Raw genomic sequence first — 24,519 nt, 5'->3', positions numbered from 1 at the left:
CTTTGTATTCGCCATCTCAGATTTTGCATTTTGATTCTCCCAAGGAAGATTCAATTCTTTTCACTTACAAATGTTCTCTTTCATTCTTGTTATCTCCCAATGAAAGGAAGACCAACCTGGAAATGTACATACATACATACATGCATACATACATGCATGCATACATACATACATACATATACCAAAGGCTTTCCCCCCCCCCTTACACGGGGAGGGGGGTAGCCAAAAAAGACAAAGGCATAGAAATGACTCCCACCCACTTCATTTCCTAAGACACAGGTCTGAGAGACCTGGAAATGTACTACGCCTATAACTGTCATTTAAACATCCACCCATCAATCAATTATTCAATCAATCCGTCATTTAGTCATCCCATCATTCAATCAATCAGACAATTGATCTGTCAATTAATTAATCAGTCAATCAATAAATCAATTAATCTGTCAATTACTCAGTCAATAAATCAATTAATCAATCAGTTAGCCAATCAATTAATAAATCAATTAGTCAGTCAAATAAAAAAATCAAATAGTCAATTAGTCAATCAATAAATTAATTTGTTAGTCAATCAATTATTCATTCAATCAATCAGCTATTCAGTCAATTTATCGGTTAATCAGTAATCATATAAAATCCATTGCAGAACAAAGGCCTTTTCTGACCTCTTCCTTGTGTCACACGATTGTGCAAACTTTTACCACGTCACTCCTGCAAATTTCTCTTTCATGTCTCTCCATACAATGTACACACTCTTAGATACAAGATACCGTTTTCTTTTTGCTTGATGCACCATTCTCTCTTTCCAACAGAGTGCAGTATGTCCCGTTTTCTCTCTCTCACTTCTTCCTGCCGTCCGGTTGTCTTACTTAATCGATATCCAATCATCGTTTTCCAATTTTGTCCTGTTTTTAATTGTCCTTCTTGCGTCTCACTCGTCTCTCTCTCTCTCTCTCTCTCTCTCTCTCTCTCTCTCTCTCTCTCTCTCTCTCTCTCTCTCTCTCTATCTATCTATCTATCTCTTCACAGAAAAAATAATCAACTGACTTCTACTATCCTTTCATATACATTTCTATTATCCATTCTCCTTGCATTCCCCATTCACCACTTCAAAAACCCATCTCAGTCCATCAGTCCATCCGTTGGTCTGTCTTTCAGTCTTTATTTATCTATCTACCATTCACCTTTATCGCTACATTTCCAAAGCTACGAGGCAATAGAAAACTTATAACATCTCAAATATCATTCAATTGGACATAGACTGTATCGAAACAGTACAACGTAACATGTTTCCTATTCAGATCGATTGGTCTCTTACTGGACCGTGACATCAATCTCCCAGATACTTCTGAATTCTCTTTGGTTCGAGTCTTTGATTTCAATAGAACGGTGATCATGCGTCAGGTAACCACGTAATCGAATCTTCTATCTGACAAATTTAATGCCTCTCCAGGAAAATTAGAATAATGAAATCTATGATTACGGCCATGTTCAAGATTATATCAGCCCATGGATAAAACGAACGAATGGACGCGCGCGCGCGCACACACACACACGCGCACACACACACACACACACACACACACACACACACACACACACACACACACACACACACACACACACACACACACACACACACACACATGCTACATTACCCATAAATCGGTTGCAGCATTACCCATAAATCGATCATATATGATCTCTGAGCTCTCTTCCGGGAGGGAAATAGCTGTCGATCACGAGTCCAACACGTGATCCAATACCATAGGGAATCACACACACACATACACTAACTAAAGAAAAGTAAAATAAGGAGCAAAGGCTCGATGAGGTTCATACGCGACTGACGAGGATAATACGTCACCATGTGATTCACAATAGTCTTTGGATCACGTGCTGGACTCGTGATAGACAGTTATTTTCCTCCCGGAAGAGAGCTCAGAGCTCGTATATGACCGATCTATGGGTAATGCTGTGACCTTACACGCACAAACACACCTAACTCCCCGCCCACGAGAGTTGGAGTAACAACCCACAACGCATCGATACTGAAATTATTTCAGCCCTGGGCGGGATTCGATCCCGGATCTCCGTAGTGGCAGCCGGGAACTCTACCAACTGCGCCACGAGTGGCTTTGTGGTCTGTACTCCCACCGCGCATACTAGAAAATGTATTTAGACTCGTGCATGATCAAAGTGACGGCAGTCTTTTCAACCACGAAGGTTTCCCTTTACATTTACGAAGCTACATTATCACCGCTACCTCCGTGTTGTCTTATAAGAACATAAGAATGAAGGAGACTGCAGGAGACCATAAGGCCTACACTAGGCAGTTCCGTATCCAACCCCACCTGTCATCCCCATCCGTAAAGTTGTCTAATCGTTTCTTAAAACAACTGATAGTTTCAGTGCTTACTACATGGTTACTAGTCTATTCCATTCGTCAACCACCGTATTAGTAAACCAATTCTTGCCTATTTCCTTTTTAAATCTAAATTTGTCCAGTTTATAACCATTACTGCGAGTCCTGCCCTGTTGTTTTAATATGATGACCTTGTTTGCATTACCCTTGTTAAAACCTCTGATCCACTTGAACACCTCTATTAGATCACCCCGCACTCTGCGTCTTTCCAGAGAGTGTAAGTTAAGATGCCTAGGCCTCTCTTCGTAAGGCAAATTTCTGAGTATGTATCGCCCCCTGACTCAAACTACCAAACTACCAATAACCAGTCTATACAAGCAGCGCGACACAATTTCTTAATTCTTTTTGGGCCATTTAATCTAAAAAAAAAAAAAAAAAAAAAATACCCTCACACTCACGCGTTAGGAAAGGGAATAGAACACAATTTCGTGTAGTCAATGTTATAATGTATGGGCAGCTTACGATGTACTGCGTGTGTACTCATTCAGCCAAACAAAGTGAATGTTCTCGAGTTGGAGACAGATTCCCCTTACACTTCGGGTTCGGCACTCCTACACTTAATCTAATATATATATATATACAAATCCGGAACTAAATTGGTGAAATATCTCTCTTGTGTTCTACGTTAGTTTGTAAAGTTTAGTATGGTTGTTCTGTACACTTACCATGAAACGGCGAGTTGTTCGAACATGGTCTCCACGGTCTGGTATTTACACCTCAGTTCACTCGACATTTTTTGTTTTTCTCAACACAATAAGCACTATTACAAAATGCACACATTTACTAACATTAGCGAGGAAACGCATAATTAACAAGGACACACACATTCTCGCCAACACTCACAAAGTTTCAAAAGTACTTTCAAGAGCTTGAAGTAAATCACTGACAAGTTCATTTAGGTAGAGAGAGCTTCTCTACGATCCTCCACGCTCATCGGAAACTGTTTCAATGTTCGAAATTTGCGTCGGTGGTTCCAAGCTGACCACGCCTACTGACGTGGGGCAAGAAAACAAACCGGATTAATTTTCTTTTTCTTTTTTCAAATAACCTTAATCCATTCATGCCTAGATTCCCCCACCCTTATGAAATGACGAAGTAATAGTAATGAGCGAAAAAAAAAATGACGAAAAAGAAAACGAGCGGGCTACGCACTATCAAACGTGTTTGTCCAACAAGGTGTTGGATCAAACAATTTGAAAACAATTTGAGAGTGTGTGGGCAGGTTGGAAGGTTTGATAAGCAGTTTGATCCTCGATTTACAGTCTGTGGCGATGTTTGAACAAACACGCTGGACAAACATGTTTGAAAGTGTGTAGCCCACTTTTGGTACAACGAAACTACCAAGACGCAACACAAGCACCACTTGTTGATGTGAATAATTGTCGAAAGAAATCTGAATGTGTTCGTTGGGTACAGCTGGAACGATCGACATTTGGCCTGGAACGATCCACCTACAGTAGAGTGGTCTAGCTATCGACATTGTCCTCGGCTGGTTTGAATTGGCGAAGTAAGGCCGCTTTCCCACGAGCGTTTCCGTACGCGCGTTCGGGTGCGCCGCGTTTTAACTTTCAATGGAGTTCAATGGGACCTTTCACACGACGCGTTTTGCGGTCCCATTGAACTCCATTGAAAGTTAAAACGCGGCGCACCCGAACGCGCGTTCGGTGTAAGCGGCCTAATAGCAATGAGCGAAAAAGATGCCGAAAAAGAAAACTAGCAGTTTGTTAAAAAACGACATCCTTTCGAAGTATGGATGGCCATAACGGACGTTATTCTGAATTGTTTTGAATTTTAACGTTAAGCTGAAAATGAGTCGTACTCTCGTCAACGATGATAAACGTCCCGTTAACTCCTTGAATACGGTTACGTCTTTTACGATTTTTGCTCTTATGGACGCCAAGAAATGCAATACACTAAACTGGACAAGGGGGGAGCGGTACCGTGTTGAATGTCAGTTTCGAGGTGTGTGGAAAATCGTTTGATGCCACAATTCAAAACAGCAAAGTAGACATTCTGTCGTTTTCGATGGTTAGGTTAATTTCCTCAACAAGACGGGTTGTTGCGGCCGAAGCCGTCACCTTTGCCCTATATGCTTGGTCAGTTATGCAAGTAACACTCGCTGTTTGGAACCGGAGAGAAATGAGGGATTCGAACCCACAATTAAGTGAATGCGAGTTCGAATCCCGCCCAGGGCTGAAATAATTTCAGTATCGCTGTGCTGCGAGTTGTTACTCCAACTCTCTTGGGCGGGGAGTTGGGGGTGTGTACGAGTATGCGTGTAAGGTCACAGCATTACCCATAGATCGGTCATATATGAGCTCTGAGCTCTTTTCCGGGAGGGAAATAGCTGTCAATCACGAGTCCAACACGTGATCCAAGACAATGGTGAATCTCTCTCTCTCTCTCTCTCTCTCTCTCTCTCACACACACACACACACACACACACACACACACACACACACACACACACACACACACACACACACACACACACACACACACACACACACGTGCACACACATACACACACGCACACACACACACACACACACATACAGAATTGTCAGACTAGTTTCCTTTTGGTGATTTGCCAATACTCAATCCTGCATTTTACAGCGATTATGTTCAGTGTCGTTTTATCGGAGTCATAAAAAAACAAATAATTAAATCTATGTCGGATTCCGACAGACTTCGGTAGGGTCCAACAGACTTCTGCAGATTCGGGAAAAAAAAAAACTCCAACAGACTCGAACTTGCTTAAGAACTATTACCTCTTGGTGAACAATTGATCATGTCATGATACCTTCTTGACTACACTCCTTCAATCTTATCTATATTTATCCTCCCCCCCTCAACTCCTGCTAAAAGTTCACATCAGGTATCGTGTCATGCTCCCTATATGTATGATATAATTTTCCTTGTGTAACCCCTCACCGCCGGATGTTCCATGTGACAGGGGTCACCTCGTCGCGGGGTGGGAGGTATTACGTAACCCTTCATGTAAAATCACCCCCAAACACACACACGAACAAACGTACATCCAGACACCCCCAAAACTTCCATTCACGTGATCAATGCGTGTAATATCGGAGTGTAAGAGGCTAGTAGACAAATGGGTAGAAAGAGGGGTAGATGAGTGTTATATTTTTATAGTTTATGTATCTACATAATACCCGAAGGTGAGAAGGCGAGGAGTTGCACAAGCTCGCTCTCAGACTTATGTTTATAAACATCAACTAGGGACCTGGTTTCATTGATGCTATATACAATGTTTTGATGACTTGTAACCTAAGTGGGTTATGCAGATTTGAGATTGCTTAAGTACACAATAATGCATATATACTTGTAACAATGAATCTGATTGGAGAAAGGGTGGAGGAGAATATTCAATTGGTTCACGCTTGTAAGATCACGCCCTTTGGGGGAAAATCTTAAATATAAAGTTAACAATGATTGGACTAAATAAGTCACTACGTCACCTCAAAACTTACCTAGGATCTAAAATGCTTGTTCCCTAGAGAACCATATTGTAGAAGAAAGTACTAAAGAAAAGAAAAAAAATCTACAATTTTCAATAACCCTCGACTGAAGATTAAAACTGAAGGAATAGAACTTTAAAAGTGGGGAATAAAGATAGCGGTGAAAATTGAAAGTGAAAGATGTACGGAACGGTGGATGAGACAGAGCCCAAACGACATTATTCCAATACACATGTTATACTCCGTATCTGTATCAATATTAATACCAATTACATCACAAGACATAACTACACAACTTTATAATCAATGTATGGCTGGTTGATATCCATTTTATTGAATATAATTACAAACGATTGTAAGACTGCGAACCCCCATTATAAATGAAACATAAACATTTTCACATGTTCCAAGCAAAGATGCAGGCAGGGGCCGGCAGTCAGTACGTGAGCGTAGATCCGATTGGATCTACGTTGTGCAGTTTGTGTGCCAATATACGTTGAAAAGGCCACTGCAATGTTTTATTGCAAAACTACATCACCCCTGCTGACACTAGTTTTTATATCCTACTCGTAATTTTGGAAGATTCTGAAATTTCTTTTAGTTTGCGATAGTCTCTCGATATATTTTTCCAGAAGATACTGGCATTGTTTCTATTCTCATTCTAACTTCAAACTAAGTTACTACGATACCTATTTGTGCATAAGTACAGGTCCTTTTGTGTGCATTTGTATTTTGACATACATGTGCGATTATATGCAATTATTTGTATCCACATAAACACGTACTGCATGTGGGAAGGTTCAGATTGCAACACATAAAATGATAGTGCCTATTCATGAGGCACTGAGAATATGATTTTTTTTATTTGTGCGTTAGTCGATGCACATGGTCTCTATATGCTTATAGACTTATGTACTTATACTTATAGTCTCTATATACTTGTAGACCTATTTTGGTTATATTCGTGTAAAATATCACCATAAATCTTGGACCTCTGATTGTATCTTGTAATATTTCTATCTTCTCTTTGAATCACATTTGTAGCTATATCTGTTAACCTCTTCAAGTCCTCCGGTGAAATGTTAATGCCAGCCTTGGAGCTTTGTTTACAGATATTTATTCCACTGTAGAGCCTTTCACTTATTGGATTCATGAACTGCTTTTGCAGTTCGACCAGAGATTTTCCTTTAGTTTCGGGCACCCATTTCCATGTAAACACTGCCAAGAAGACACTGAAGAAGGAACAAGTCATGAACGTGTAGGACAACCCAATGTTTGAAACCATAATCGGAAAAACATAGGCTAAGAGTGACTGCGCCAGCGCTCTGGCTATTATGCAGATGGCCACACCAATATACCGAACTGCTGTCGGGATCATCTCCCCTATCAGAACTGTGGGCACGGTGCTCGATCCCAAACCGGTTCCAAAGACAAAAGCATGGATTAATATCAGAACGGACCAGCCCGGAAGGACAGGGAATATCATCAGGATAGACGCAGCGAGGAGAGACGCAGCATTCATCAAGGCAGATCCGATAAGAAGGGGACGGCGACCGCATCGATCCAGTAGGAAGGAGGAGATCCCCGAGGAAACAAATCCGGCTATGGCCAACGTTATGTTACCGGTCATGGGGTCAAGGTCAGTGACTCCAGTCTCAGGAATAATCAGGTATGCATACAGGAAGATCACCAAGTACCCAGTCATGTTGGATATAAGTACGACGATCACCATAAGTAGAATGGGTTTGTAATTGCTCGGAATGATTAGTTGAGCAATCTGAAAAACAAAAGGAAGATCAATGTCATATATATTGTATTATTTTTTTTTAAATATTTCAAAGTTATTGTCATAATCAAAACTCTAAATTACTCACATGTGTTCAAAATGTGTAATAACAGTTAATCCTCGATATTCTGCATATGCTACTTTGCTACCTCGGATTTCCACAGATTTCTATAGCATTTATTCGTGCATGTATGTTTGTATGTGTGAGTGTGTGTTTCTTTGAATTTTGTGGAAAAGAATTCTGCTACCCTGTTTTCCATGCGTGTTGTAAAAGGCGACTGAATGGGATGGTATGACGAGACCAAACATCCTCCACTCTGTATTTTTTTCCAGCAAAATGAGAAGGCACAAGAGTCTTGAGGTCGACTCAGAATAGAACTGTTGTGATATGTGCGTGATCTTCGTGCAAATTAGAGTAAAGCAAAAGAGATTGGTGGTATGCTTGTAGAAGTTAAGATGGAAATATTAGCGTTAGATGGAACTAAACTGAAAGTCAAGAGTGATTCAGTGTTTAGGAGTGTAGTGGAAAGAGTTTTAGGAATAGTGAGTGGGCGAAGGAGGGAAAGAGTGACTCCCCTTGAATGTGGTGAAATAGGAAAATGCATAGTGGTATCGAGGGGACTTTCTTGGAAGATAATGTGGACAAAGATTAAGTTAGTTTGGGTCTTATTGGTTTTGTGAGTGCATACGGTCCAGGAAGTGAGAAAAGTAAAGAGAAGAGGGGGACCTTTTCAGTGATTTAAGTGAATATATAAAGTTTTGGGAGGAATGTAAATTTAGTCATTTTGAGATATTTCACTGCTAGAGTAGTAGATGAACTAATAAAGAGAGTAGTGGGGAGGTCCATGATGTCAGGTAAACTTTATAGTGGAGAGAAAGTCTTAGAGACGTGTTTGGAAATTAGGTTGATGATAACACAGCGTTTAAGAAACGAGTGCAAATATAAGCATACATAGAAAAGGGTTATGGAAAGGAAGGTAGTTGATAGGACGTTATCGGACGATGTACTTTAGCTGTAGCTTTGCTCCATCTTAATTGGAAGGCTCTCTGGCAACTCTTCCAGTGAACTAAACTCGAAGTCGTTACCCACGTTAAAGTCGTCCATCTTGATCACTCGTTTTGACGTTTCTATGTTTCCTTTACCCTTAGCTCTCCTTTTGGTCAGGCATAACCTTTAAGGTCTCTAAAACTTGCTTGGCTTATTGGTGCCTAAAGAAGAACCACCAGATTGTTCAACCGTGTTGCCGACCAATTTCAGTCAAAGGTGAAGTACTTCATGAGCGTAGGCCATGACAGCGTTAGGGAGGCAAAGGTATGACCTTTCCAGCCCTCTCTCTATCATTCTCCCCTTCTCCCTACCTCACTCTTCCCTCCCTTTCCCTTTCATCCTCTCTCCATTCATCCTCCCCCTCCCCTCAACCTTCTCCAACAATCCTACAATATCCTGTCCCAAATCCCCTCTTTCCCCTTTTTACTTTCTTCTCCTTTCCGCAAAATGTAACACACACACACACACACACACACACACACACACACACACACACACACACACACACACACACACACACACACACACACACACGACTCGGTGGCGCGGTTGGTAGAATCCCCGACTGTCACAACGGCGGTCTGGGTTCGAATCCTGCCCAGGGCTGAAATAATTTCAGTATCACTGCACTTCGAGTCGTTACTGGCCTTTATTAGTGTAACTAGTATTTTATTTACCATTCCTTAATCCAAATAAGTAAAAGCCACTTTTAATGATCTTAGCAAGTTACAGGTTTTGCCAACAATTCTGTTTATATGTTTGTCGGAGGAAATATCATTTGTGATGATTACTCCCAGGTCTTTTTCAGATCCTACTTTCTTTACTTCCTTTGCACCAATTTCATATTTTCCTGATTTTTTTTTCTCCTTCAAATTCCATTATGCTACATTTATTAATGTTGAAATCCACTTCCCACTTTTGAATCCATTCCCAAATTCTATCCAGATCTCTCTGCAGTGAGTCACAGTCCGTTTCAGCACTCACTTTCTTTAATGTTTTCTTTTACGCATTATGTTATTGTATGTTCTATAGTCATGTCAGGTTCCGACTTAAATAATGAATCTAGTCTCGATGGTTCTTTATTATTTCTAAATCTAGTGTTTTCTACTCATTGTGTCATTGTATGTTCTATAGTCATGTCAAGTAATACATTTCCCCATTGATCCTCTCCACCTTTCACTGTCATCACTTCCCAACAAAATTCTTTGCAGTTAAAATCTCCCATAAGTACCGCGTTACTATCATCCTTCAGCACTTCGTTAGATGAAAGTCTCGTATCATCTAACATTTTGGAGGAATCTCTCTCCAAGACCCCGGTTTTGGGGGCACATAAAACACTGCAAACTTTCTATTTTTCATTTCACTATCTTAGACTCCTGTTGTGATCATCTCCACCCTGTTCTCTCCATATGTAACTCTCGTCGCATTTAAGTTTTTCTTAACAAGGAAGATTACTCCTCCACCCTGTTTCTCTAAGCCAGTGATTATATAATCTATGTTTAAAACTAGTAATAACTGACCCTTAATTTTGTCTCCACAATTCCCATTATGTCTGTTTTTTCTTCTGACTGGTAATCATTTAGTTTGTTTAAACCTGACATTAATCCATCCATATTGGTACGAGTATAAGCGACTTTTAATTTTCTACTCTCTACATCTCGTTTTCTGAACTTTTTTAATATAGATTTTTTTTTCTTTCAGTCTCATGTCTAACACTCTCCAACGGAACTGCGTTTTCTCGGTCTCTGATCTTTTCTCGTTTTTATATATATATATATATTTTTTATTTTAGCTTCACTTCTTAATGTCTTATCTCTTTCTCTCTCCTCATAACTCATGTATCTTTTTATCCATATACTTTTCGATTTTTTCCTTCTACATTTATCCATTCTGTGCACTTCCTCTATTTCATTTTCTGTTTCTTGCTCTTCATCTGTTACTACTTTTAGAACTTTTCTTTCCGATTCTTTCTCTTCTTTATCTCTCAGGGCCCGATTTAGTTTGTGTATGTGTGTGTGTGTGTGTGTGTGTGTGTGTGTGTGTGTGTGTGTGTGTGTGTGTGTGTGTGTGTGTGTGTGTTTGTGTGTGTGTACGTTGATAAACAATGCCAATACCACATTTGTTTTAAGAACAAACATATCTTTGCAAACATCACAAGCAAATTGATTAATCTGCATAAGATTAAGTAGCTGTTAATATCACCTACTTCGTCTTTAAATGTGTAGGAAGGCTGTTGCTCAATCCCTATTTTAATGCTCTCAAATTCATTGTCGACGTCCGTTCCACGGCCTCGTAGGATCTTCAGAGACCGCCGAGCGTCTTCAACTCTGTCTTTCCTTAGGAGCCAGTAAGGGGACTAGAATTTGATAAAGAAGATTTTAATATCACGTATATCTGTCTTGAAAAAAAAAAAAAAAAACACGCCACTGGGGGATAATTTTTTTTTTTCAAAATAGTACCTGGCTTTGTCGTATACAAAATATGTATTAGGCTAGTGTGTTTCGATTGTAATATATGTCTCTTTTTGATAAGTTTTGTAGGAAAGGTATGATATCGCGTTTGAATACACACGATCACACACACACACACACACACACACACACACACACACACACACACACACACACACACACACACACACACACACACACACACACACACACACACACACATGCATACGTGTGCGCGTTCACGGTTACACGAAATGAGGTAATAAACATATAAGTAACTATGACCTCTTAACTCCACGAGGAGTTAAGATGAGAGTGAAGAAAGAGTGGTTGATGGGGGTGGAGTGGGTGGGAGTGGGTGTCTGTGTCTTCACTTGACTACCTCTCTTATAAGAAGAAAAAACCCTTAGTGTATAGATAAAACGTATATATACATATATATATATATATATATATATATATATATATATATATATATATATATATATATATATATACTTTTCTTTTACGAATGTTCCCTGTGGGGCTACAAGGAGAAGGATGCCTAGTCCCAATCCCCGTCCCTTTCTTCTCGTCTCCTAAGATCCAAGTGGAAATACTTGTTGGCAGTATTCTTTTCCCCCACCACAGGGAATTCCCCCACCACAGAAAATTATTACTCAGAGAAATGGTACAGGACAGCAACAAGGGTTGGGGGGGGGGCAGCATAACGGAGGGACAGTCGTAGTATAAAAGTGTTATCATTTCTTTATGAACAGAGTTTTCCTCTATCATAGACAAAATGGCTAGTGGCTCTGGTCCGTAGGGGCGCCCCATATAGGCCCTATAGTATCAACTGCATGCTACTTTGCCACAATAACAAGCAGCCAATACCTCAGACGGGTAACTGTCTCCCACTTTACAGCTCGAAGCCAAACAGGCCCATCATTCCAAAACAAAGAATCAGTGCTCTAGGCAATCGTCTGACGATTATTGTTGGACGATAATCGCAACCAGCAAAATGTACCTTCAGGCTGACGTCGGCAGACATAAAGATGACAAAAGACCCGATGACGCAACGATGACGTCATGAGAAGATGATGTCACTTTTCTCCCATGAACGAGTGACGTCATCTTCTCATGGTGGAAAAGGACGCGACAGAGGCTACCGGAAATATCCAACGCGTCACTTGATCAAGGACTAGCACAGAGCGTTATGCGTAAGCCATTCTGCCTCTTGAAGTACAACGCTCTAAGAACCATATTTACGTACCAAGGTGTATTTAGACCTTTCAATTCTAGACGTCTCGTATTTCTTTGGCTGTTGCCAAGCGATTTTATTAACTGATGTCATCAATGAACCTTGTTCAAATCCTGAAACCTATTGCCAAACCTTATCTGAGTGTATCTCCCTTTATATATCTATTAGTTGTAAGTACAACTAGGCTACTTTGTTCCATAAGACATTTCTCTGTATGTCTAACGTTGTCACCCACGTCCTGGCCTCTTAACTTGCTTTTGATCATAACTATACTATGGTAACTTATGAAGATGATTCAAAAGATGAACTCTATCAATCATCAATCAGTAGAGTTTCCAGTTGGGGTTGAAAATATTAGTGAAAAGGGTATTTATACAGCCACAAAGAGCTCTTCTATCCCAAGTGTTGTAATAAGAACCTCCTTTGTCTATAAAGGGTGGAATAGAAGAAATGAAAAGTTATATTTTTTTTCCTGAGGCAAAGGGTTAGTGGGAATTGGGGAACTGCGAACCAGGCAGGGTTTGAACAAATAGACTGTCACAGTGTGTTCCAAAACGTCGCTGAATTATGTATTCCTGTTAGTTAAGGATGTGAAAGTGATCTACCACTTGCGTTTCAGTTCGTCCGGGGCACCAAGTAGGTCTAAAAGTGGAAGAAATAGGTTCCCTGGAGGTTGGGAAAGCTGAACTTCTATGACGTCACGGGGCATAGCTCGCCCAACTAATCAACAAGTACTTACGTCGCGTTTACTGAATCCCTACACAATGGATTGACCCTATCGCTGTTCTTTTTACGAATGGAATGATTTTTATCCAGACGCTGCAATGTCATTTTATTCACTTGAGGGGAACCCCTTCCACGAGTTTCACCATGTTAGAAGTGTTGCCAATTCAAACGATTACGAGTCAATTTGTTTTATTACTGCAGTGAATATACCTGGTTTCTTGACTTGCTTTTGTTTCTCGATAAACATGATGGGAACAAGTGATTTATGTTCTGTATTTGTGTGTGTTACACCTTGCAGTGTTACTAAATTTATGTGCAACGATAAATACTAGTTGGTAACGACGGGACTTCAAGCAACCCAACACCCGCATAGAGCTTTAGTGTTCAGCAAGCAAAGCAGTGTCAGGAACGGGCGAGTGCAATAATTGAAAGCTGGGAAAACAAAGTGACGAAAGGGATTAGACATATCAACAGCTTGTCGTACAAGTGAGTACTTTGTGGTTCTTTGCATTGGAAAGCGTCCGAATAGCCAAACATCAAAAGATAATTCGTGTCGGAAAATGTTGATGTGCAAACTGTTCATCGTACGTTTGAACTGTGACTAAGAGGGTATATATCAGAACCTAGATTTTTGGATTCATGTATTAGAAATATATTTTTCGCCATTGACACGAACTAGATATTATTGAACTGGAGTTTTTATGTCAGTTTTGCAAGACGCCGCACGGTATAATGTGTTCGTTTCAGTCTGTTGGTTGTCCGTGTATTCGGCGGTATAACGAAATGCGTGGGCAGTGAAAGGAGGAGGGTGTGGTTAAGTGGCACGAGAATTCAATCCGAGCGTGTAATTTCCATTTCGAAGGACCAGAGAAATGTTTCAAAAGATTACAAAGGCGGAGCATGCCGCCAGGAGACCTTTTGGTCCATATCTAGGTCGGATGCGAAAAAAATCATAATAGTAATAAAATAATAAATAAAAACTATAATTATGTAAATAACAAATAAAATAGATAAATGCATAGGTATAGTTTAATAATAAACAGGTAAATAGTAAATAATAATAAATTGACATATAGCTAATAATAAATGAAAATCAAACAGACAAGTGATACAGAAAACAAAAAACAAATAATATAAAAAAAATGATAATCATTACAGCATCTTGCTTAGGTGTTTATCTAAATGATTCTTAGAGCTTCGAAGTGAACTACATTGCACTACCTGTGCAGGAAGTTTATTCCATTCATTAACTACATGGTTGGCAAAGTTGTTTCTACCTACTTCCAAATTGAATCCATTTCCGGACAGTTTGAGACCATTGTTTCTTGTCTGATTCTCATTTAATGTGAAAATTTTGTCACTTTTGATGTTGTCAATTCCCTTTCGAATCTTAAAGACCTGTATCAAGTCACCTCTGAGTTTACGTTTTTTTAGGGAAAACAGATTCATATGTTTTAGTCGATTTTCGTATGATATTTGGAATCAGTTTTGTGGCTCGCCGTTGTACTTTTTCCACTATGTATGATATTGAGTCTTATATAAGACTCAATACTATACATAGTACATATAATTGTACATCCGAGGATGGCACAGAAAGTCAAAAGACTTATTTCCACTGTGGTCCTCATATAAAAACTAGGAAAAAGATTGTCATAATAAAAGCTAGGTTACAAGAAGTGTAAATTAGGATTATAAGAAGTGTAAATTAAACATATAAACTATTTTCTTCAGAAAGAACAGTGTCTAAAAGATAACATTCAACTGATTTTTTAAAACTACTTTTAGGTACAATTGATTGAATGTTGGTCGGTAAAGAGTTCCGAGCAATAGCACCAGTGTACTTGAACGTTTTTTTCCCTAACGAACTATTAAACCTAGGCACAATAACAGATGACCTACTAGAACGAGTTCTCAGGGAACGAGCATTTCTAACAAGTGTAAAGGTATCTGACAAATAACTGGGACAAGAGTCGTTTACAATTGGGTGAACATGATTAAGCTTTAACTGAACAACACGATTCTCAACACGTAACCAATTATCAGTTTAAAATGCGTATAATCTAGATGAGTACGCGGATGGAGGTTCAAAACGGTCCTGATTAGTTTCTTTGGACATATTTGAAGATTACTCTTAGATTTTTTTAGATAGGTTGCTATACCAGGAAGAACAAGCATAGTCAATATGACACTGTACCAGGGCCGAAAATAGTAACTTCATTGTCTCTACATCTAGGTATTTTTGTATTCTCGCCAAAAATTTTGTACCGGAGCTGACTCATTTATTTTTTGTGCCATAACTTCTCCCGACACATTTTGATCAATTTCTGTTCCAAGATATTTAACAACAGACATAGGTTGAATACTAGTATCATTACATTGGATATTGAAGTTGGGAGCATTATTGAGTTTTTGATCAGAGCCAAAGAGAATGGATTCTGTTTTACCTAGATGTAGAGACAATTTGTTATCCTTCAACCACTTGCTGACATTCAATAACTCTTCACTGAGTAACATCTCAATCCTATTTACATCTTTGCCAGAAACTAGTAAGGCTGAATCATCGGCATACAACAGCAGTTTACAGGTCACATCAGCATATATATATATATATGTATATATATATATATATATATATATATATATATATATATATATATATATATATGTATATATATATATAACAGGATTATAAAGGAGAAGCATTCCGACAGGAAACCTTTTTGGTCCATAACTAGGTCAGATGAGAAAAATTATAATGATTATTAAATACATAGATAAGAATAATAATGATATGAATAATGATAAATAAAATAGATAGATACATATGTAACGTTAAATAATAAACAAATAGATAAATAATAATTAATAGTACATGGACAGGTAAATGATAATAAATAATAATCAAATAAATGATCAATGATAACCAGCATAAATTCAGAGGGAAACGTTCTTGCGTGACTAACTTATTCGAATTCTACAACATAGTCATCTCCAATTATGACAAAAGAAACAATATAGATTGAATATATTAAGACAGCAAAAGTTTTTAATACCGTCCCCAACGAAAGGCTACTCACTAAATCAGTTTCACACGGAGTAAGTGGTAGTGTATAATTTTGGACTAGAAATTGGTTGAATAATCGAAAACAGAGGGTTGTTTTAAACGGCAAAACTTCTAGATGGAAAAAAAAAATGTTACAATTGGAGTTCCTCAGGGTTCCGTTCTTGGGCCACTTCTAATCATAGTATATATAAAAAATATAGACCATGAACTAAAACCTACTGTTTCCAAATTTGCTGATGATACAAAACTGTGCGGAATGGCAAATGATCACTTAAACCAAATAGATATTCAAGAAGATATAGATAAATTACGGTAATGGTCTGAAATGCTAATGAAATTTAACACAAGTAAATGCAAGGTAATGCACATAGGTAAAAATAACAGTAAGTACGATTACAAATTATTTGGAAATTCGTTAACAAAAGTGGATAGTGAAAAAGATCTCGGCGTAATTATCAGTAATGATCTCAAATCATCCAAGCAGCGTATTTCAGTCTCTGAGAAAGCAGATAAGATTCTAAGACAGATCGCGCGATCCTTTGACTTCAAAAGTCCATCACTCATTAACAAGCTATATAAATCTTTAGTTCGTCCACATTTGGAATACATTGTTTCCGTATGGTCACCGCATCTTATTAAAGACATTGATAGATTGGAAAAAGTACAACGGCGAGCCACAAAACTGATTCCAAATATCATACGAAAATCGACTAAAACATATGAATCTGTTTTCCCTAAAAAAGCGTAGACTCAGAGGTGACTTGATACAGGTCTTTAAGAGTCTAAAGGGGATTGACAACATCAAAAGTGACAACATTTTTACACTGAATGAGAATCCGACAAGAAATAATGGACTCAAACTGTCAAGAAATAGATTTATTTTGGAAGTGGGTAGAAACAGCTTCGCCAACCATGTAGTTAATGAATGGAATAAACTTCATCCGGAGGCAGTGCAATGTAGTTCTGTTCGAAGCTTTGAGATTCGTTTAGAACTTTAGATAAGCATCTAAGCAAGATGCTGTAATGATTACCATTTATTTCATATTATCTGTTTATTTATTATCTTTTTTTATTATTTGTCTGTTTGTTTATTATTTGCTTGATCTTAATTTGTCATTCATATTTCAATCTATTATTATTTGCTATTTACCTGTTTGTTTATTATTTAACTATACCTATGCATTTATCTTATTCATTATCATTTATAATATTATAGTTTTTATCTTATTTTATTTATTTGATATATTTTTTTACTATTATTATATATATTTTTTCGTATCCGACCTAGTTATGGACCAAAAGTTCTCTTGTCGACATGCTCCGCCTTTGTTATACTTTGTAATAATTAAAAACTAAACAAAAAATGATAAACAATGATATGAAATAAATGGGAAGCATTACAGCATCTTGTTTAGATGTTTTTCTAAACGAATCTTAAAGCTTTGAACTGCCTCTGCATTGCACTGCCTCTGCAGTAAGTTTATCCCATTCATTAACTACACGGCTGGCGAAGTTGTTTCTACTCACTTTAAAAAGAAATATATTTCCTGATATTTTGAGACCATTAATTCTTGTCTGATTCTCATTCAGTACGAAACTTGTGTCACTTTCAAATCTTAATGACCTGTATCAAATCACCTCTGAGTCTACGCTTTTTTTTTTTTAGACTAAATAGATTTACATATTTTCGTTGATTTGTGGATCGTTTATTATTTATATTTGGAATCTGTTTTGTGGCTCGCCGTTGTACTTTCTCCAATCTGCCAATGTCTTTAATGAGATGCGTTGACCATACGGAAACAGCATATTTCAAATGTGGACGAACTAGTGATTTATATAGCTTAATAAATAAGAGATGGACTTTTGAAGCCAAAAAATCACGCACTCAGTCTTAGAACGTAGTCCACAAATATGCATATGTATTAGAAAAAAAAATCATACAGGAGTGTGACAGATACAACACACACTTCAAGAAGTGAAAATACAGTGATAAAGGCATTTCTCTTTGAGAGGAACTATGATCAACAACCGAAATTAGTGAGCAATGAATACAGACTGAAATAAGGTGTGAATAGTGTCAAGGCAAAGCAAGCGAATAAAACCCCGAGATGCAAGAAGACCTAATTAAGACGGCGAATGATATCAGAACATCAAAAATTTTGAACTAACCCCGACAGAGAATTCTCTTGTCATCGAAGGAAGTGGATAACAAAACTGAGTAAGACTAAGCCTCCGTTGCAACGAATCGAACACAAACGTAGACGTACATGAACCAAAAACTTTCCGGGAATTTGCCGCGCAGTCCTTATAACAAAATCGACTCCTACAGAATCTTCCATTTCGTTATGAATGCAAAGTGTAGGATGAGTTTTATTGTTGTTTTTATTGTAGACCGTGGACCAGCGCCTCTAACAATGTCAATCGTGCTACAGTCGTATGTTATCTTCTATTTCATATGTTTGTCATGGGTGTTTCTGTGAGGGTTACTCCAATGTTTGACACAAATTACTTCGTTTACGATGCGCCAAGAATGGTGCACTAAAAATTATCGACATGACATTGTCTGGCATGACTGTCAGTATTGATTGTACATAAGTTGTAATCAGTAAAATCAATTTAAATTGTAGGACTGACATTTATATATGAAATATAGTATAAAATTCACTCGTTTAATGAAATGGTTACATTGTATTTTCATTTTAGATATAAAGCGAAAAAATATGTCATTAGGCGTATTCAGTTGCAAATTGCAATATACATATCCCGGGCTGCAACGACTGTGGAAGAAACTCATTACAATAAATGTTTGTCTATTTTGAGTGAGCTCTGAAAGGAGCATGCCCAACGAAAATCAGTACAAAGAAAAAGGAAGCACATCCTGCCTGTGAACGTGATTTTACTTGGTGACCGGAGGTCACAAGAACAACCTATGACAAGTGACTTGAGATGGGCTCAAGAAATTCAACCATATGTATTTCTGAAACTGTCTCCTGCATTGTTCATGTGGCAATTTTTCAAAATCCTCCAAGAATATACCCCTAATGTAATGTAAGTAAATAGATAAATAAATCGAAAAAATAATCAATAACATCACAGACTCCCACAGGAGCCGGTTAGAAATCGCACTTGTTATCAATCAATATGCATGTAACGACAGAGTAACTTGAAAGAAAAAAAAAAAAAAAAAAAAAATCCGAACTCACCCCCTGGTCAATCCTCAATGCGTCCCACTAACCATTTAATAAAAAAACATACAAGTGGGTCTGCCCCACTCTGTTCCACTTAACTTCCTTCATTTTCAATGTTGACGTCTTCTACTAATATCCCCCGCCCCCCTCATTACACCCTGCTTCAAACTATCTATCCCCCTTTTTGTATTTGTATTTGTACAATAAGTCCTCACGGTTACACATTAATCCCAGTCTCCAACCCCAAGTCTCCTGCCCATTTCTTCCGAGCCACGAAAGAAAGACTAGTAAAAGAGGTATGGAAGGCAGATGTGGAGGGAGTGAACATGAGGGGACGTCCTAGGATGAGGTGGATGGATGGGGTGAAGGGGGCTTTGGGGAAGAGGGGAATGTCTGTTGAGGAAGGACGGGAAAGGACAGAAGACAGGGGTGAATGGAGAATGGTTGTATATGGATGATATTGTGATGCATGAGGTGGAATGAGCAGGGGGGTGGGGGGTGAGGTAGTATGTGTGAGCAAAATTTGACGCAGCCTGAAGGGATTTCTCCCCGTCTTCTCCTTTTATGCATGGGGGGACGGAGAGGGGGGGGTCGCCGATTTAATGAAGCGACCTTGCTGTAGATGTGCTGTGTCTTGCGACACTGCTTATGACCCAGGGCAGTGGACAAGGTGCAGGGATGACCCGTCATCCAGGAGGTGCTAAGATAAGAGGGAGGGTGGAGGAGTGTGGAGTGTATTCAGGGGTGGAATGGGTGGGAGTTATTTATGCTTTTCCTTTTTGGCTACCTCCCTTGTAAAGGGGAAAAAGCCTTGGTATATGTATGTATGTATGTAGATTTATATATTTTCGTTGATTTGCGGATCGTTTATTATTTATATTAGGAATCTGTTTTGTGGCTCGCCGTTGTACTTTCTCCAATCTGTCAATGTCTTTAATGAAATTTGGTGACCATACGGAAACAGCATAATTCAAATGTGGACGAACTAATGATTTATATAGCTTATTAATTGATAAGAGATGGACTTTTGAAGCCAAAAAATCACGCACTCAGTCTTAGAATGTAGACCACAAATATGCATATGTATTAGAAAAAAATCATACAGGAGTGTGACAGATACAACACACACTTCAAGAACTGAAAATACAGTGATAAAGGCATTTCTCTTTGAGAGGAACTATGATCAACAACCGAAATTAGTAAGCAATGAATACAGACTGAAATAAGGTGTGAATAGTGTCAAGGCAAAGCAAGCGAATAAAACCCCGAGAAACAAGAAGAGCTAATCAAGTCGACCAATGATATCAAAACATCATTTCTTTTTATTAACCCCGACTAAGAATTCCCTTGTCATCGAATGAAGTCGATAACAAAACTGAGTAAGACTAAGCCTCCGTTGCAACGAATCGAACACAAACGTTGACGTGTATGAACCAAAAACTTACTGGGAATTACGCGCGCAGTCCTTATAACAAAATCGACTCCTACAGAATCTTCCATTTCGTTATGAATGCAAAGTGTAGGATGAGTTTTGTTGTTGTTGTTATTATACATAGACCGTAGACCGTAGACCAGCGCCTCTAACAATGTCAATCGTGCTACAGTCGTATGTTATCTTCTATTTCATGTTTGTCATGGGTGTTTCTGTGTGGGTTACTCCAATGTTTGACACAAATTACTCCGTTTACGATGCGCCAAGAATGGTGCACTAAAAATTATCGACACGACATTGTCTGGCATGCCTGTCAGTATAAGTTGTAATCAGTAAGTTGTAATCAGTAAGTTGTAATCAGTAAGTTGTAATCAGTAAAATCAATTGAAATTGTAGGACTGACATTTATATATGAAATATAGTTTAGAATTCACTCGTTTAATGAAATGGTTACATTTTATTTTAATTTTTAGAAATAAAGCGAAAAAATATGTCATTAGGCGTATTCGGTTGCAAATTGCAGTATATATATATATATATATATATATATATATATATATATATATATATATATATATATATGCATGCATTGTTAAAATCGACAGCGTTAGTGAGGTTGTTGATCTTCTTGTGAGTATTCTCCAGTTTTCTAACCAATATTCTGCCATTTAGAGGGTGGGCATATACCAAGTTGCCAAAATGATTCATTTATTTCAACGTTTCGTCTAACAAAGAGACATCTTCAGGAAATTCTGTAACATAGATAATAATGACGTACAGAAATATAGAAAACAACATGTAAATCTAACCAATTATACAAATATAGAAGCAAATATCAATAAATGCGCAAATTCACACAAAATAAACACTGTACATGGGCTGATGGGGACCGTTACTTACAATAGTTAAAAGGTCCGATGAAATGACGAAGAAAACCCTTCGCTCGGTGACATATATACGCCCCTAGCCGGCTTGGGTGGTGGTGGAGGGCGGGAGAGGGGGCGGGGGTGGTATCTCATTAATACGAGAAGAAGAGGGTTGGGGGAGGGGTTGGGGGGTTAGGGGGTTGCGGGGTCGGTTGGGGGGAGGATGGAAGGAGTGGGTAGGAGGAGGTGGAGGGGGGGGTTTCGGAGAGAGGTCATGCTAGGTAGTAGCTTGGTGCTGCTATACAAAGCGATGACAGAAGTCATGTTGCATTGGATATTAATGATAGGACTACATTCTCTGATAAACATAGCTTCTAGAAGCTTAAGTTTATGTACATCCCTATTACTTGCTATAATCCTAGTGTTTGAAACTAGGTATTCACTGATCAACTTTGGTATTATAACTTTGTCCATAGGATGTTCTCAGGGGAAATTAAAGAGTTTTATCCACAAATATATATACATATAGTCTTCTCAGCAACGTCTTCTGTGTATTCTGTGCGTTGATTGGAATACTGGAATACTGGAATACTGGAATACTGACGAACCAGCTGAAGAACCAGCTCCCATTTTCTTCATTACCTATCAACGCCCTCACAGGTGCACCCCAAGGGGCTGGTACTCGGTCCCCAGAACGAGCCCCAAGTTTACTTCCTGTCAACCTCGACTATTTCGCACATAAGAAGAGATCACAACCGGCGACTGCTCCTCTCTTCCTCCTCTTGCTCAATAGTGACAGAAACAGCCCCACATAATACAAAGCAGGGAGCAGTCCGAAGTTTCTTCCCAGGGAACTCTAAAAAGACCTGAGGATCGTTGCCGGCCACTATGGGACAGCGGGCTTTCAGTCAATAAAACTCGAAGTAAAATTATTTTGTCATCATAAAATATTAATCTTTTTCATGCGTTATCTATTATATTTGCTCCATACGTCCATAACCACTTTTCAGTTCTGAATGAAGAATAAAAAAAAAATATTATCAAATGCGCAACCGACATCTTTCTAGAAAATGATTGGTAAATAATGTTAAAAATACAGGCAAGTTACTAATTTCATCAAGACACACACACACACACACACACACACATATATATATATATATGTGTGTGTGTGTGTGTGTGTGTGTGTGTGTGTGTGTGTGTGTGTGTGTGTGTGTGTGTGTGTGTGACGACTATTGATTAGTTATTGTTGACAGTAACCAACAACGGAGATACATATAATGACAAATGCACTTATACCTAGATTTAAAGAAAACGTATATGCCGCCAGTGCTTCAAAGAAAATGAAATTAGCTGTGGCTTTAGAGAATTAAATATACAACTTCCTCCCACACTTCTCATTCAAGTGAGTTTTTATGTTGGTCGCATGTTATTACGAGGTGCAGCCCCAATAATAACAAAATTTTATTATATCTATCTGAAGAAAATTTCTATATTTAGCTCGACCATCGCTCCACGCTCCTCCTCCTCCTCCTCCTCCTCCACCCTGGCCCACCAGACCACTATCTACATTGCTCTGCATGTGTGAATGCAAAGATAAGATCAAGTATGATAGAAGAATGGAAAATAAACAAAATTAAAAGATGGACGGGCGCTCTGTACGTTATCACGTCCCTTCTCCCCTTCTCCTCCCTCCCTCCCACCCCTCCTCCTTCTCTTCCTCCTTCCCTCACCTCCCTCCTCCCTCCCTCCCTCCCTCCTACTTTTCCTTCCTCCTTCCCTCCCTCTCGTCTCGTCTCCCCCTACCTCCCTACTACCTCTCTGTCCTCCCTCCCTCCCTCCCTCCCTCCCTCCCTCCCTCCCGATCCTTTTTTCCTCTTCCTCCTCCTCCTCCCTCTCTTCTTCCTCTCCCTCCTCCTTTCCTCCCTCCCGCTAATTCTCTTCCTTCTTCTCCTCTTCCTTCCTCCCACCGCTCTTCCTCTTACCTCTATCTTTCCTCTCCTCCCCTCCTTCCTCCTCCTCTCCCTCCTCCTCCTCTTCCTTCCCTCCCTCCTGCCCCTTCTCCTCCCTCCCTCGTACCTCTCCCCCCTCCCTCCCTCCCTCCCCCCTCCTACTCCATCTCCTCCTCCCTCACTTCTTCCACTCCCTCCTCCTCCTCCTCCTCATCATCATCATCCCTCCCCACTTCCTCCTTCTCTCCCTCTCTCCCAGCTCTTCCTCCTCCTCATTCCCTTCTTCCTCTCCTCCTCCCTCTCTCCCGCCCGCCCGCCCTTTCACCTCCTCCTTCCTTCCCTCCCTTCTTCTTCCTCTTCCTCCTTCCTTCCTTCCCTCCCTCCCTCCCAGACTCCTTATCCTCCTCTCTCCCCCTCCTCTTCCTTCTTCTCTCCCTTCCTCCCTCCCGCCTGCTCTTTTCCCTCCTCCCCTCCCTCTCCCCCCCTGCCTTTTTTCCGCGTCCTCCTCCTCCTCCTCCCTCTTTTCTCCTCCTCCTTCTCCTCTCTCCCTCCCCACCTCTCCTTCTTCCCAACCTCCCTCCCTCCTACCCTCTCTTTCTCCTTCTCTTCCTCATTCTTTCCTCCTCTTCCTCTTCTTTCTCCCTCCCTTCTTCAAGTGCCAATTGAACTAACTGGTAGTTTATGCCACACATTTACAATGCGGTTTATCATCATCATCATCATCATCATCATCATCATCATCATCATCATCATCATCATCATCATCATCATCATCATCATCATCATCATCATCATCGTGTGTGTTTCTATAATAATTTGTGTGCGGCACAAACTACTTATTCAACTTGTAAGTTTATATGCAAAGT

At 39.3% G+C, this 24,519-nt stretch overlaps 2 protein-coding genes across 7 annotated transcripts in view; one reads left to right on the top strand and one right to left on the bottom strand.

Moving 5' to 3' along the window:
• Positions 1-5,365: 5,365 nt before the first annotated feature.
• On the bottom strand, positions 5,366-12,518 carry LOC143032520 (facilitated trehalose transporter Tret1-like). The gene is made up of 3 exons (XM_076197382.1): positions 12,438-12,518; positions 10,942-11,091; positions 5,366-7,678 (listed from the first exon to the last, which is right to left on the bottom strand). Exons 1-3 carry the CDS (start codon positions 12,516-12,518, stop codon positions 6,833-6,835), a joined length of 1,077 nt encoding a protein of 358 aa, XP_076053497.1. The 3' UTR covers positions 5,366-6,832.
• Positions 12,519-13,510: 992 nt separating this feature from the next.
• The window catches only part of LOC143032712 (uncharacterized), a 64,989-nt gene continuing 53,980 nt past the window's right edge, over positions 13,511-24,519 (top strand). For 3 of the 6 annotated variants that reach the window (XM_076197609.1, XM_076197610.1, XM_076197607.1), the window contains exon 1: positions 13,512-13,637. The gene's annotated coding sequence lies outside the window, so the exon portion shown is untranslated. Of the gene's footprint in view, positions 13,638-24,519 lie in introns of all 6 variants that reach the window. The other 3 variants (XM_076197608.1, XM_076197606.1, XM_076197605.1) reach the window with 3 other exon arrangements.

Source organism: Oratosquilla oratoria, chromosome 14, assembly GCF_046742065.1.
Source record: "Oratosquilla oratoria isolate Oo_2021 chromosome 14, ASM4674206v1, whole genome shotgun sequence".
Classification (NCBI taxonomy): Eukaryota; Metazoa; Arthropoda; class Malacostraca; order Stomatopoda; family Squillidae; genus Oratosquilla; species Oratosquilla oratoria.
Note: the sequence above shows the minus strand (reverse complement) of the source record. Positions and strands in the feature narration are given on the sequence as shown.